This window comes from Hemicordylus capensis, chromosome 4, assembly GCF_027244095.1.
Source record: "Hemicordylus capensis ecotype Gifberg chromosome 4, rHemCap1.1.pri, whole genome shotgun sequence".
In the NCBI taxonomy this organism is placed as follows: Eukaryota; Metazoa; Chordata; class Lepidosauria; order Squamata; family Cordylidae; genus Hemicordylus; species Hemicordylus capensis.
In genome coordinates this window covers 131,523,273-131,539,320 of record NC_069660.1, presented here as the reverse complement: position 1 = coordinate 131,539,320, position 16,048 = coordinate 131,523,273, and the positions used below count along the sequence as shown (strand labels likewise).

Sequence of the window (16,048 nt, the reverse complement as noted above, 5' to 3'; positions counted from 1 at the left end):
TACTCAGTATTTTTGAGTGTATCTAAAGTTAAAAGCCTCAGACAGAAGCAATCTATAGTAATTGAATAAAACAGTGTTGTTTTTTTAACAAGCCTCTTAGAGTTGGTTTTTAACTCAGGAAAAAGGGGGGCAGAAAAGTGGATTTCTCTGGTGCAAAAGCATCCTCAAGCGCTCAGCAGCTATAAGTTTTTCTCATCCCGTGTAGGCACACATGTGGAAGGTTTTTTGTATTTGCTCAAATACCCAGTTACAGAGGGACCTTGGATTAAAGCACCCAGTCCACTGGTCTGATTCTCTGCACGGGAAATATAGAAAGGTTTTATGAGAAGCCCACCCAGGCAGCTCAGCAGGGATGACTCAGCATATTCTTTCCCTCACATGAGCTAGCAGTGAGACAAAGGCTGTAACCTGTTATAATGTAGCTTACTTGTGATTCCACAGAATCAAAACAGCCTTTAACTTATCCTTCTTTAAAGGCTGCAGAACTGGCTCAGGAATTGGATTTAGGTCCTTGGTCAGCCATTAGTTTTCTTGAGAGGGGACAAAGTGGAGGGTAGTAGACCATAAGTGTTGTGCTGGCTAGTTCTATAGTCCCACAATCCTTCTCTCTTGCCTCTGGCTTGGTAATGCCAGCAAGTGTCATCCTTCTAAGGATCAGCTCTGTCAGATTAGGGACCTCCGCTTGCTGATCCTTAATGATTTTGATTTGTAATACTTACCTTTTAAAGAGATGTAAAAGGGAAATTAAGGTAAAGTGTGCCATCAAGTTGATTTTGACTCCTGGTACCCACAGAGCTCTGTGGTTTTCTTTGGTAGAATACAGGAAGGGTTTACCATTGTCATTTCCTGCACAGTGTGAGATGATGCCTTTCAGCATCTTCCTATATCTCTGCTGCCCGATATAGGGAGACTAGCCACAGCATATTCAGATATTCTACCAGAATGCACATTCTCATTGTAGCAAGCTATCTTCAGAGGGAGATAAACTAGAAAAGGAGTAAAGGAATGCTACTAAGCATATTCATATAGCCGTAGGGAAGAAGTTTGCGTCCACTGTTGTTCTTTTCCCCCCTCAGAAGAGCAACAAGTGCTCTCTCCCTTAGCCCCAAATCTAACTTCAGATAGAGAAGGACATATCACACTACTGTGGATTTGCAGCCCTACATTGGAATCGTAAGTTAGGCAGGCCTGTTTTCTGGTAAACCCAAAAGACACTTTCATGCTGGAGATCCATGACTGGATCTCCCAACACTCTAGTTCTTACTTTAATGCAGCCATTGTCGGGAAGGGATCCAAATTTGAGCCGAGCAACAGTGCTGGGGAGAGGGAGTGTGAAACCCCTTTATCCCTAATTTTCCTAAACTAAATCATTCCCACCCTAGGGTGCTATTAGCCCCATTGGAGAAATCGCCCATGCAATTTTGCCTAAAGTGCAAACAAATGAAATCATAAGAACATAAGAACAACCCTGCTGGATCGGGCCCAAGGCCCATCTAGTCCAGCATCCTGTTTCACACAGTGGCCCACCAGATGCTACTGGAAGCCTACAGCAGGAGTTGAAGGCATGCCCTCTCTTCTGCTCTTACTCCCCTGTAACTAGTACTCAGAGGCATCCTGCCTTTGAGGCTGGAGGTGGCCTTCTGACTAGTAGCCATTGGTAGACCTCTCCTCCACGAAGTTATCCAAGCCCCTCTTGAAGCCATCCAGGTTTTGGCTGTCTCCACATCTTGTGACAGAGAATTCCACAAGTTGATTATGCGTCATGTGAAAAAATGCTTCTGTTTGCTGGTCCCAAATTTCCCAGCAATCAGCTTCATGGGATGACCCCTGGTTCTAGTATTATGTGAGAGGGAGAAGAATTTCCCTCTATCTACACCATGCATGATTTTATAGACGTCTATCATGTCGTCTTTTTCCTAAACTAAATAGCTTCAGGTGTTGTAGCCTTGCTTCAAAAGAAAGGTGCTTTAGGCCGCTGATCATCTTGGTGGCCCTCTTCTGTACCTTTTCCAGTTCTACTGGAAATCTGATTAAATGCTTAGATCAGATTTAGAGCCCACCCCTGCCAGTTGGGTTAAAGTAAAAAAGAGATATGTTGAGAGATTAAATCCTGGATTTCCTGCCTCCAAATAGCTTGGCCTTTTAGGCACCTTATTTGGATTCTAAGATAGGTTTGCAGTGGCATGTACTTCTCTGTCTGACATTATTGCATAATTTGGAGGTAGGGGAGAAAAAGAGAGTTGCAGCTTTTCAGAGCCTAGGAATAGGGGATGCAAACATTTCTTCTCCTGCTATCTGAAATTCTAACCATGTTTCTTACTCTTAACCATGTTTCATTTATTTTATGTTTTCCCTTCCTGGATTCTCCCTGCACAATATAACTTGATACAAATGAGACTGAGCACTTGGATAGTTGAACAAATATTCCTTATGATAGTCTCCATCATGGACAGTTGCAGTGACCACCTTTCGTGGTACCTGAACTTTAAAGTGACAGAGGATAGTGATGGAGCAGTGTATCGCCAGAGAGAGACTTTGGAGAAATCCCTGTGAAAATACAGCTTCAGTGCCAGTAAGAGATCAGCACGCCCTGCTTAATCATGCTCTCAGCCAGATGCTGCCTTTGTTCTTTGCTCACCTCCATGGAATGGGCAACATTGAACTGAGATACCTTTGGGAAGAGGGCAGCTGAAGCCATTGTTCAGTATCTTATTTAAATGAATTTCCACTCTTGGCTACACAACACATTACATATGATTTACTCTATGTATGCCTGAACAGCTAGCTTGACAAGTCAAGAGTTTTTGATCATCATAGTTACATATAGCTTCTTCTGTAGTGTCTGGCTTTGGAACCAAATGCCTGTTAGGTTCTTGGTGGGAGGGTGGGGCTTACTTTGTGTACATGATGGGCCACATGTATTTAGCTAGAAGGACCCTTGATCCCCTCAGATCTGCAATCAGATCATTTTTAACAGGAGCTGTGCCTTCCTAATTTAAACATCAATTAGAGCCTTAATTTGCATGCTGCTTGTACACCCCAGTATTGTTCCCTTGACTTCTTGCAACTTTTTGTTTCATAAATTCCTCAGAAGACAATTATATTGAAAAGCAAGACGTTTGGCACATGTATTAGGGATTTAGTGTCGGTGAGGGGTACTGTGCACCTTCGCTGAAATCCTGAATTGCATGTTTTGAATGTCTCAGTAAGCAACCATTTTGTATACTGGTGCAAGTACAGAGCATGCATGCAAAGTTTCTCATTTGCAATGGCATGAAGGCCTGTTTGCAGAATAATTAAGGGAAGTGTTGGAGTTGTGCCAAGATTGCTTTGTGCTAAGGAAAGCTGATATTTGCCAGGCAAGTGTCCGGCAGTCCTCTATAAAAATTTAGAAAGTAGAGCATCTTGTTAGCAGGAGAAATATTACTTTATTAAAATTAATACAGACTGCTGAGATTTATCTTTCTTTTACTGCCAAGGAACAGTGAAGCATTTGGTTTTTTCCCCTTTTCTTTCAGAATTAGCTGGTTGAATGTAGAAACTATTTAGGCATGCAGCATGGAAAATACAGTTTTGTTGCCACCTTGGCCTTCTACATATTTGTACTACTGAAGTGTATTAATCGTGCACATGTAACAGGCAACCACATGGCCATTTTATATCTCTGGGGCCCAGTTTATACTATCAGCAGAACTAAGCAGTAAAGCTTTTGCTAGAATGTACCACTTTGTCCTCTGGGTACTGTGGGGATACCTCTTTCAGCCCTCCCCCATGGAAGAAAATTGTACATCAAACACCATGTCAGGAAGAAGGGCTCAACCTGGCATTTCCCCCCAACATGCTAGTTTTCTATGTTTGGGGAGGTTCCCCCCACCTCCATAGGAGAACATCCCAACATGCACCACCCAACAGCTAGAAGAAAAGCTTCGGGAAGATTTTATCATTTGGTTCTCCTAACTGTTTAAACTGGCCCAAATCAGCTGCCATTGTTTGTTCAATGGCATCCTGTGCTAGGTACCTCCATCTTGTGCTAAGTACCTTTGGTAGACTTTGCTTATGTCTAGTGAATTTTTGCTATTATATAGAGGGAGAGAAGCCATTTTCCTGCTGTGAACACTTGTTTGCACAAGAAAGGCATCAAGGACGTGCCACATCATGGAGTTAAGGGCACTTAAAGGTAAAGTGTGCTGTCAAGTCGATTTCGACTCCTGGCGCCCACAAAGCACTGTGGTTTTCTTTGGTAGAATATAGGAGGGGTTTACCATTGCCTCCTCCCATGCTGTATGAGATGATGCCTTTCAGCATCTTCCTATATCGCTGCTGCCCAATATAGTACCAGTGGGGATTCGAAGCAACAACCTTCTGCTTGTTAGTCAAGCATTTCCCCACTGTGCCATGTAAGTTCCATGGAAATAGCTGGGTCTCAAGCATTCTTTTTGGTGACTAGAGAGAAGGATTTATCTGGATGACTATAGTAGAGCTACTCTAGTGATGCACTAGCTCTCCTATCAGCCCCTCACTCTCCTTGTTTAAATAGGAGGGAGCAGCTATTTGGGGGTGTACTGCCATCCCTTGTGCTGAATCAGAGCTAGTGTTCCCTCTAAGGCATGCACATGTGCGCACACTCATGTTTTTGATGTCCACTCAGTCATTTTTAGATCCTGCTCAGGTTGAATCAGGAAGGGCCCACTCTGAATGTACATGCACACATACTGCCTTGATACTGCCACCTAGAACAAAACTCATTCCACACAGAGATGAGAAAAATTAGAGGGATCACTGGTCAGAGCACAAGAGAACTTGGGTGTATAAACTGAAGTCTTCCAGCGCAGAAATATTGTTACCAGCTAAGGTAATGGTAGGCCACTTGTGCAGCACTGAGGCCAACACTAGGAGAAATGCCACAGAAATACAACCTGTATACAAGAAGAGCAGTAGGGAGGACCTGTACTTTAGATGATAAATATGATCACTGTGGCGAATCCAGCATTACAGTGGTATTTTCCATAGGAAAATGTGAACTTGTGAAGTGTGGGTAGCATGTGCATCTCTCAAAGCTGTCAAGTAGCTGATCCATGGGCAGCAGTCCTAGAGTGCATAAGTCCAAAGCCAGGACTGGGAGAATCAGGAGCTCACCAGGGGTTAAACCAGGCTGACCAAGAGAAACACCAGGAACACACCAAGGATCAAAGTAAAGTATGCACTGGAAGCCAGAGGGTCAGAATGAAGCTACAGATCACCCCAAGAAGACCCTTATATTGAGGCAGGGCCAGCCTCCGCTAGCAAGCCATTTCCTACAGGAAAGGCCAATGAGTGGTTTCCTAGGGCAGGGCTTGTTCAGGACTTAAAGAACCTAGGATTCTGCTTGCAATACCACAAGAGGCAGTAAGGTGCAGGACTGCAGAGCAGGTGGGACAGAAGCATCCATGCATGTACACTGGGGAATCCCAGCCCAGTCAGGATTCCCTGGTGGTCTTTAAGGCCACATGTATGTCACTTGTTCACTTTGTTTGCAGTGGATTACACTGTGGTAACACCAATCTATCCACAGCTTTTGCTTCTGCTATAAAGTATGGAACTGCCTTTAGTGTGTTCTCTTACAGCAGAAATCTTTGGTGTGCATTACAGGTTGAGTATCCCTAATCCGGACATCCGAAATCCAGAATGCTCCAAAATCTAGAAACCACCACGCCATGTGCCCGCAGCACCAACTCGACATTATTTTCACATGAAATCTGAATTTCATCTCCACTTAAATTGCCATGTTTGAGTAACATGACCAGCAACTTTATTGCATTGAATATTTTCTCGCAATTAGTTTTCATTACATTTACAGCTACCTGTAGTTATAAATTCAATGCTTATTTGTTTTTATGCTTTAAATAAAACCTACACACACACACACAGAGTGTACAGGAACCTCTCGTGTTTAGGCTAAGATATCTGCAAATATTCCAAAATCTGGAAAAGTCCAAAATCCGGAACACTTCTGGTCCCAAGCAATTTGGATAAGGGTTACTCAACCTGTATCTGTGTATGCTATACCTTTTATTATTGTTGTAAGATTTGTATTTGCTGATTTGTATCTCTGCAAGATAATTGGGGCAGAAATGTCCTAAAACAGTGATTTGAAATACAAGCCCTTTGCATATTCCATAACCCATTACCTTCTCACTGCAGGGCGACCACACACAGCGATCTTGTTCTCCGTGCAGTGAAGCTGGGAATTCCATACAGAGTTATACACAATGCCTCCATAATGAATGCTGTCGGTTGCTGTGGTTTACAGGTATCTCTCTTGCACATGTGGCACACTACCACTGGGAATCTGTCTGGAAGAAACAACAGTCTGTCTTCCAACATGCAGCAGACACAAATGCAGAATTATGTGTTTAAGCCAAATATATATATTTGGACTGCATCCAGTTCTGGGTGCCCCACATTAAAAAAGATGTAGACCGATTGGGTTTAAAGAGGGCAGTGATGATGGTCAAGGGTCTGGAAAGCAAATCCTATGAGGAAGGCTGAAGAAATATGGTATGTTTAGCCTGGAGAAAAGAAGATGGAAAGGGGGACCTTCTTCAAATACTTGAAGGGCTGTCATATAGGAGAGGACCCCAAGACTTTTCTTTGCTTCCCATGAGGATAGGACTAAAACTAATAAGCCGGGCTCCGGAAATCCAATAGACTATTTGTGATGAGTGAAAATTGATGCCTGATGAGTGAAAAAAATCCTGACAAGTCATGTACCAACATTTTTGTCTGGCTGGTGAACAGAGCCAACATTTCTTGATCCCTGCTAATAGGCTTAAGTTACAGGAGAGTAGATTTTGGTTAGGCATTAAGAGAAGCGTCTTAATAAGGGAGCTTAGCAATGGAAACAATGAACTAGGGCATTAGTAAGCACTTCTATGCTGGAGGCATTCAAGCAACGGCTGGACAGCCATCTGCTGGCGATGCTCTAGGTTTCCTGCAGCAAGCAGGTACATAAGAACATAAGAACAGCCCTGCTGGATCAGGCCCACGGCCCATCTAGTCCAGCATCCTGTTTCACACAATGGCCCACCAGATGTCGCTGGAAGCCACAGACAGGAGTTGAGGGCGTGCCCTCTCTCCTGCCATTACTCCCCTGCAACTGGTACTCAGAGGCAACCTGCCCTTGAGGCTGGAGGTGGCCCACAGCCCTCTGACTAGTAGCCCTTGTACAACACTATGATTCTTCCTGAAATGGGTTTCTGCAGAATGCAAGTGGTAACATGCCACCAGGTCTGTAGGAAACAGCTGTGAATGTTTCATAGCTTTCAGAACTTTCTGGCCTGGCCTTCAGAATCTGATACTTACTCCCCCCCCCCCGTTCTAGAAGTGCTTCACAGTACTTCTCATGATGTGTTTCAGCCTCTAAAATGTAAAAGATTTCCCTTTCTGCTGGTGCATGAGTGAAATGGGATGGTCTGTGCTGTTTCTCTGTATCCTCTGGTAATAAATGGCTGATCTAGTGCTCTATCTAAAAATGATTAAGCTCTTATCTCAGTTCCCATTTATTTATTTTTATTTTATTTATTTAACATATTTCCATACCACCCAAAAGGGTGGTATGGGAATAATAATATTGATGTACCCTGTAGAGTTACTATTACTGGGATAATGTGTAAAGTAATTTAAGCACTAGTGATTGTCATGAGTTCTGTTCATGCTCGAAGACCAACCAGTTATTTCATTCATTCATTCATTCATTCGATTTCCATACTGCCCTTCGAAATATGGCTCAGGGCGGTTTACACAGAGAAATGATAAATAAATAAGATGGATCCCTGTCTCTAAAGAGCTCACAATCTAAAAAGAAACATCAGATAGACACCAGCAACTGTCACTGGAGGTACTGTTCTGGGGGTGGATAGGGCCAGTTACTCTCCCCCTGCTACATAGAGAATCACCATGTTAAAAGGTGCCTCTTTGCCAAGTTAGCAGGGGGTTAGACTGTTACTGATTCTGTAGAATTGCAAGTACGCAGGGCAGGGAATTCAGCCTTCTGAGTCTTCGATGGCATTGTAAGAACGAACAAGTTTGCAGTCCTTGTGGGGGCTGAGGGAAGTTCAAAAGCAGGCAGAACTGTGGTTGCTGAGGTTTAGAGAAACAAAGGTCTGTGGCAGCACAGTTTAAAGGAACAGTGTCTCTGTGTCCTACCTAGCTCTTGCTTCTAGGACCTGCTGCTCTGTCCTTTTACTGCTGCTACTCATAGAGGCACTTCACACGAATTAGTATATTTTTAAGTTGGACAGCAATTTTCCTCCATTTCAGTTTCCTCCATGGTCCCCCCCCCCCCCACCACCCCGTTCTTTTGTGGTTCACTTGATTATCTGTAGCTATTTGGTCAGCTGTGCACCAGTTCTGTTCCTGGAACACTGTAGTCCAGATTGCATAGGATAATCTGTAGTAGGCCTGTGAGTGAATGACTTTGCCATGGCAGACTGTAGTAGTGAGAAAAATCTTGTTGTGTTTCGAGGCAGGAATGTCCCCTTCCTCGGGGAACTAGACATGAATCAAAATGAAAGACTTCTCTAGAAACAAATGACCAAGTGTAGGCCAGATGAACATTTAGTTCACTCCAAATCCATGATGTTGGGATAATTCCAGTATGCATCTCCCCGCCCCTTTTCTTTTTTTATCCATTATGCCCATTAATTTGTTTTTGTAATGGCATCTAAGGATCTTGCAGAATCTGAGCACTTTTGATGCATTTTATGGACAGCTTTGAGGTTTGTGCGCTCCTGCAGAGTAGTATATGCATCGTAGAGCAGAGGGCCATATTTAGTCTATTGCAACAAAAACAACAAGGTCCCAAAACAGTTTGGAAACAGATCCTGCAGTCTGGGTCAATGGGCATGAAGTTTTAGGTGTGGACAGTGATGTGCAGGCATTCTGCCCCTATATGGGAGGCAGGGCTGGGGTATTGGGAAGGTGGGGAGAGCAGGCATGTTGGTGCCCTCATCCATGAAGTAGACAGTAAGTATCATCCAAACTTGCCCCCCGCTCCACAGTCAAATTTGTTAATGATGTAGTCAGTGGTGGACTCAGTGGTGGATTAAGCTTTTTTGCCACCCTTTTACCTAAAACAAAAAAGGTTTGCCTTTTTTTAAAAGGTAGAAGCGGGGACTTTCTCCTTGCCCATTCCACCCTTGCTGCAACCACCATTGCCCACAGAGAGGGATGGCAAAATATGAGGGGGTGGTTAAAATTCGCTGCTCCTCAAATTTTGCCACCATAGGCAAATGCCTACTCTGCCTCTCTGTTAATCCACCACTGGGTGGACTGAGACCCTGGAGAAAGGCTTGGCGGGTGCTGAATGATGCAGTTGTCCTGCCTTGCTGCTAGCAATCTTTCCCAGTCTTACTCGGGCTTGAATCTGTTGTGGACACTGGTATGAGCATATTTGCAGGATCAACTTTGTTTTGTTTAACTAAAGTCCCTGAAGTCCATCAACCAGAGCCAGCAAATGGAGGCTCATAGAGGAGAGCCAATTTCCTACAGCTCCCTCCCCACAAGTCACACACGCAGATGACCTGCATGTACACATCTATGTCTGAGTTACTGCAGGGTTTTTTTACAGTTTAATTGCAGAAGGGGCAAGCTTTTGTTTTTGTTGCTACTGTTAAACAACTGGAGGTCAGAAATGTGCCAATCTGCTGCAAATCATCCAGTAATCTACCATCCCGACCAGTTTCCACATACTCCTTATACCTTTTACGTTTCTCTGCTTTTTACATGCAAGATGATATTTGTGAGATTCTACAAAAAATACTAGATTATGCAAGGAGGCAATTTCCTGTGGTTTGTCTTGTGATCATAGCCCTATCAACATAGACAGGCAATGCCAAGACTTGCACTAATTGCTGAATGAGAAAAGGCTAGTGCTCCTGAAATGGAAAATGGCATTACAGAAAAAAGTAGTATTTGATTAGTAGCACTGGGAATGTTTTCTCTTTGTTTATTATTACATTTTATCCAGCCTTCTTCCAAGAGAGCCAGCGTGGTGTAGTGGTTAGAGTGCTGGACTAGGACCAGGGAGACCCGAGTTCAAATCCCCTTTCAGCCATGAGACTTGCTGGGTGACTCTGGGCCAGTCACTTCTCTCTCAGCCCAGCCTACTTCACAGGGTTGTTGTGAGGAGAATCTTAAGTATGTAGTATACCGCTCTGGACTCCTTGGAGGAAGAGTAGGGTATAAAATGTAAAAAATAACAATAATAAATAAGATGAAATTCAAAATGGCATACATAAGGGTTCCCAAGTAGCCTCCCACCCAGACAGTGACCAGACCTAGACCAGCTTAGCTTCAGCAAGGAAGCTACCGTCAGACCACATCCTTTGTATCTGATTTAATGGATGCAAAGAATTTGATTGGAATGAAGCTAACCGATTACAATTGCTTTTTACCATAAGATGGCTTTGAATTCTTGTGCTATTGATCAGAGATGTGCCAAGAGATTTACATGCATAGATATTTGAAGCTGTTTTCCCCTGCATTTATTAAAATAGTTCATGAGATATGGTTGCTGTATGCCAGATTTCAGAGTGTCTTCATCCCACTCATTGCAACAAAGAAATGGAGGGGACCATGTAGATAATCAGGAATGAGCCCAGTTCTCTAGACCCACCGCTGTGCTGAATGAAATACTCTGGGGTGGGGAGTTGGTGGGGGGTCTCTCCCTACCTTTCTTTGCCAAAATATTCAGCCCAGATTAACAATTCAAGAAGAGACTTAATGAATCAGACCAAAGATCCAGTTTGACCAGAATCATGTTTCCCACAGTGGCCAGCTAGATGCTTCTGTGAAACCCAAAACTCCATGAAAGCAATTGCCTTCTCCATGGTTGCCCCTCTGCCAGCAACTGGTCTCATACTGCCTCTGGATCTGGAGGTTCCATTTCACTCTTATGGCTAAAAGCTATTAAAACCGATGCACTGACTTTTCTAACTCCCTTTCCAAGCCATCTAAACTAGTGACCCATCACCACAGCTTGTGGCAGTGTGTTCCATGCACCTGTTATGCATTGCATGAAGAAGTACTTTCTTCTGTCTATCCTGATCTGCTGCCAATCAATCTCATTGGTTAACTCTGAGTTCTGCTATTATGGAAGGAGAGATGGTTCTTCCCACTTTCTCCACACCCTGCATAATGTTAAAAACCTCTGTCATATCTCCCCATGATATTTTTTTGCTTTCTAAACTGAAAAACTCCAAATGCTTCAGCCATTTGTTGCAGGGAGGTTACTGCAGTTTTGACTGTGTTTTTCTAAAGCTTTTCCAGTTTTGTGATATCTATTCTGAGATGGGGTGATAAAAGCTGTATACTAGATTTCAAGCTTGGCCAGGCATGGAGAGGTAAGAAACACCAGTTGTCTGTCAGGTCATCATAAAGCTTGAAATGGGGTGGGCAGAATGGGAAAAGAGGTCAGCCTCAAAGACCCTTGTGCTTCAAACTGGTGGGTTTTAGCTACTATCACACTCAATGTAGTTGATTGACAGCAAGTTCAAGAGAAAGAAAAACAAGTATTTCATGCTTCGATGTCTAATTAACTTATGGAATCTGCTACCACAAGATGTAGCAACGGCCACTAAGTCTGGGCAAATATTCAGCTCTGAAAACTCAAAGCCGAATAATCGACAGAGCTCCCTGCCCGCCCGCCCGCCCGCCCATGGAGTCTGTGTTCCCGCTGCACCATTCTATACATTAATGGGTCTGGGCAACACTTTGTTTCTCTTTAAGGAGCTCCACCAGGACTAGGGAAAGCACAGCATGCACAGAAGTAAGCACTGGTAGTAGTTGCCTTCATGCAGGCAGGAATGGTTGCCTTCATTCATGGGGGCTGTGCAGATTATTTGGCTTTGGTTATTTGGAGCCGAATATTTGCACAGACGTAATGGTCACTCATTTGAGTGGCTCAATGAAAAGAGTGGGACAAATCCACAGAGGACAGGTCTAGCAAAAGAAAGCTGATTTAGCCTTGATAGCTAAATTGAACCTCCATGATGAGGCAGCATACCTGTGAGTTCTAATTTGTGGGGTGACTACTGCCTTTATAAATCAGTCTTGCATTAATAGATTTAAAACAAAAACTAGGCTTTCCTCTTGCATGGCATACACTCTATTTATATCCAGTTCACAGAGGACAGGAGCGATGCCATTTTCTAGGTTTGTGTGGTTTTTTAAAAAAATTTAAATCTGATCTTAATACACAGCTTCATACTCTGCTAGTGAAAAACAGGAAACACCTTTGTAGGTTTTTTAGAAAACATACGTAGGGCACGCTGAAGCTGGTGGTTTGTGTCTGTCTGGAAAAGCAGCAGCTGTGTGTTCACTAAGCTACTTACAATAGAATTTTAACTAATCATGTAGGGCCAGATTATATGATGGCAGTGGTAGGATGTGGGGAGGGAATAGTTTCTCTCATGAGTTCTTGAGCCATTTTCCTAGAGAATGAAGGAGAAATATAGCTCAATAGCTCGATCAGTAGCTTGGTCGATGACCGAGCAGAGTCACTTTTTTTTGTGTAAATTACACTTATAGGCAAGTTCAGGAAATTAAATATATGTAACAGAATATTTTATTAATGTGAAATAAAAGAACATTTTGAAATTTGTAGGAATTTTAACTTCAAACATTTTATTGACTAATTGCCATATATAAAATTTGAATCTGACAAAGATCTGCTTCTCTTAAGCATGATGTTTTTGTATTACTGATCTGATTATTGAGTGTGAGAAATCTGTTCAAAACAAGAGCTAACATCTGAGGATTATCTTCAGAATTTCTGCTACATTAAAAAAAAAATTAAACCTTTCCCCCAGTATATTCCAGTGTAAAAAGTAGATCATTCAGCTAATTTCAGTGGCAGGATTGTGTAAGCAAAACTTGGTATCTGTAGGTCATTGAGAAGTATGACTTTCTTTTGCACGTACACACCCATGAACAAACTCTTCAAAATATATAATTGATCCAGTGCGCCACTGAGTGAAATAGGATGCTGGACTACATAGGCCTTGGGCCTGATCCAGCAGGTCTGTTCTTATGTTCTTATGATGATGACATTTCATCATCATAACATTTGCAAATGACAGCAATTAGATAGAACATGGGAGTATGATAGTTTCTTAGAACAGTTTCCTATGAATTGGAATGTTTTTTTGTGTCTATGTAAATCAGCACTTAAGGAAATATTTGGTCCTGCACTGCCTAGACGGTTGAACCTAGCATGTGCACAGATCCAGATAAGGAGATGGAGATGCACATGTAGTTCTAGTTAGGGGTGTGCACAGGCCGTTGAGCACGAATTTGGATCACACAGGCCATTTTGCACACAGGCCATTTGGCACGAATTCGCTCCACACTGCAGTTTGGTTGAACTGATTGTTTGGGCCAGTTGGTTTGATGAACCAGTACACAATCGAACCCTTCAAACCATCTTGTTTCTTGGTGGTCCTGTTCATGATCAAACTGGTTCTGCACATCCTAGTTCTAGTAATCTGCTTTAGTAGTGATGGAAAGGTTATGTCTGCTATTAAACATATGTGTAAGTTGGCTTCCACCATGCACATTCTGGATTGGGAACACAAGCACGAGTTGGAGCTGTTCTTACACATTATGCAGAATGAGATGGTGGACTATGCCACTGCAGACTGCAGGTGCTGGGTTATATTTTTTAATACTTCCTCAATTTAGTAAACTAATACACCAGAGAAGAAAGTTTGCATAGCCCTAGGCCTGATATTTTAGTCTGACATTTATGAGAAAGTATTTGGAAAAATGACCATTCTGTGCAGTGTATAAAATGATTCTCAGATGCACATCTCAGTGCACATCAGAATGAAGATGAAGTCTCTTTTGGGTGCAATGCATACTCTCATCCTTATTTTCCATATACTGGTTGTACATTAATTCCTTGTCTATGTGCTATTAAAGCTGAATCCGCTCACTCGAGAATCATCCGTTCATTCACCTGTGGGGGAGAAAAGGTCGTGCTTGGGATAGGAGCTGAAACACTTGTAACATTTTCCTTTATGGCTTGATGAGAGTTTTGCTTTCTAACACCCTCCAATTAGATATGGGAAAAAGGAGACGAATCCTTGTGTTTTAAAAGCCAGATCAACCACATGTACCTAGAAAAGGCACTTGCTTAACTTGCTTCTGAAAGTTTCCCTGTTGTTGAATCTTGGCTGTCTTGTGTTGTGTTAGTAAAAACTGGAGTGGCCAATGAACTACTTAATTGCAGGCTGAAAACACGGATTTCCAATTAAATACTAATTGAAGGTGTCTTTTATTTGAAACTATTTTATGTTTTCAACAGCAGTGTAATGCACATACTTAGATTCAGGCTACGTATTTCAGATGATTTTTAAAATAATAGTGGCCAGCATCCAGACTACAGATGTGCCAGTGCAATGTGAGAAATGGCAGCGCTTCCCGTGGTTTTGAGTAACTCAGTGGTGATTATGCCCTTGGAGTGGGGGGGTGAATTTTGACAACCTGCTCTCCCCCTCCCCTGGAGGTGCTTTATGCCACATAAAAATGTGTCTCTGTGGGAGAACATAGCCCTCAGGCATATTTTCATGTGGCACAGAGTGCTGCCAGAGGAAGGGGAGGTTGTTCTCCCCGCATGAGCATTCTTATGCATAAGTTAGAGACTCAGCGGCAGCAGCACTGCTTCTCATGTAACACTGAGGCTTCCTTAATCTGAATGTCAGCCAGTGATTTGTCAGTATTTTATTAAGGTAGATCAGTATAATAATAATCATTACTATCTTGTTTACACAGTCAGACAGGTGTTATTGACTGGTTTGTTTTATCCAGACATCGAGTCCTTCCCAAGGACCTGGGATGCCAGAATTTTATTGTCAATTGTTATAGATATTGTTGCAGAATATAGGCTGTTCCCAGTAAAGCTGCTTTTTGTAATTGGCTGATGGTGATTTCTGTGGCCCCTGTGGTGTTGAGGTGCTCTTCGAGGTCTTTTGGAACTGCACCCAGGGCGCCAATTACCACTGAGATTATTTTGGTCTTTTTCTGCCACAGCCTTTCAATTTCAATTTGTAGATCTTTGTATTTGGTGATTTTTTCTAATTCTTTTTCTTCTATTCTGCTATCCCCTGGTATTGCTATGTCGATTATTTTGACTTGTTTTTCTTTCTTTTCGACTACAGTTATATCTGGTGTATTGTGTGGCAGATGTTTGTCTTTTTGTAGTCGGAAGTCCCATAATATTTTTAGATCTTCATTTTCTTCAACTTTTTCAATTTTATGGTCCCACCAATGTTTGGCTACAGGTAGCTTGTATTTTTTGCAGATGTTCCAGTGTATCATCCCTGCTACTTTGTCATGCCTTTGTTTGTAGTCAGTCTGTGTGATCTTTTTACAACAGCTGATTAGGTGGTCCACTGTTTCATCTGCTTCTTTACAAAGGCGGCACTTGCTGTTTGTGGTGGATTTTTCGACTTTTGCTCTTATTGCATTTGTTCTTAGTGCCTGTTCTTGTGCAGCCAGTATTAAACCCTCAGTTTCTTTCTTCAAGTTGCCATTCTTACGCCATTGCCAGGTCTTGGTGATGTCTGATTTTCCACTTATATTGTGCAAATATTGAACATGCAGTGGCTTATTTTTCCATTTTTCTGCTCAATTCTTGACTTGTTCTTTCTTGTAGGCCTGCTTTCTTTCATTGGTGTTGAATAGTTTCACATTATTGACCATTTGAAGTGCATCTTCTTCACTGCCCTTGATATATTCTTCAAGGCCTCTTTTCTCCTCCTCTACTGTTGGATGGACTTGCAGCATTCCTCTTCCACCTGAGCTGCAAGGGAGGTATAGCCTATCGACATCACTGCGGGGGTGCAGAGCATGATTGATGGTCATGATTTTCCTGGTCTTACGATCTAGCGTCTCTAGCTCTGCCTGGGTCCAGTCTATTATTCCTGCAGTGTATCTGATAAAAGGTATAGCCCAGGTGTTTATGGCTTGTATGGTGTTCCCGCCATTGAGTTTGGACTTGAGGATTTTT

General features: G+C 42.6%; 1 protein-coding gene across 3 annotated transcripts in view; it reads left to right on the top strand.

Moving 5' to 3' along the window:
• DPH5 (diphthamide biosynthesis 5) overlaps positions 1–16,048 on the top strand; it is a 45,420-nt gene that overhangs the window by 13,271 nt on the left and 16,101 nt on the right. For all 3 annotated transcript variants that reach the window (XM_053248235.1, XM_053248236.1, XM_053248234.1), the window contains one exon: positions 6,181–6,289. In XM_053248235.1, coding sequence (XP_053104210.1) covers positions 6,181–6,289 — 109 coding nt within the window. The remainder of the gene's footprint in view (positions 1–6,180; positions 6,290–16,048) is intronic.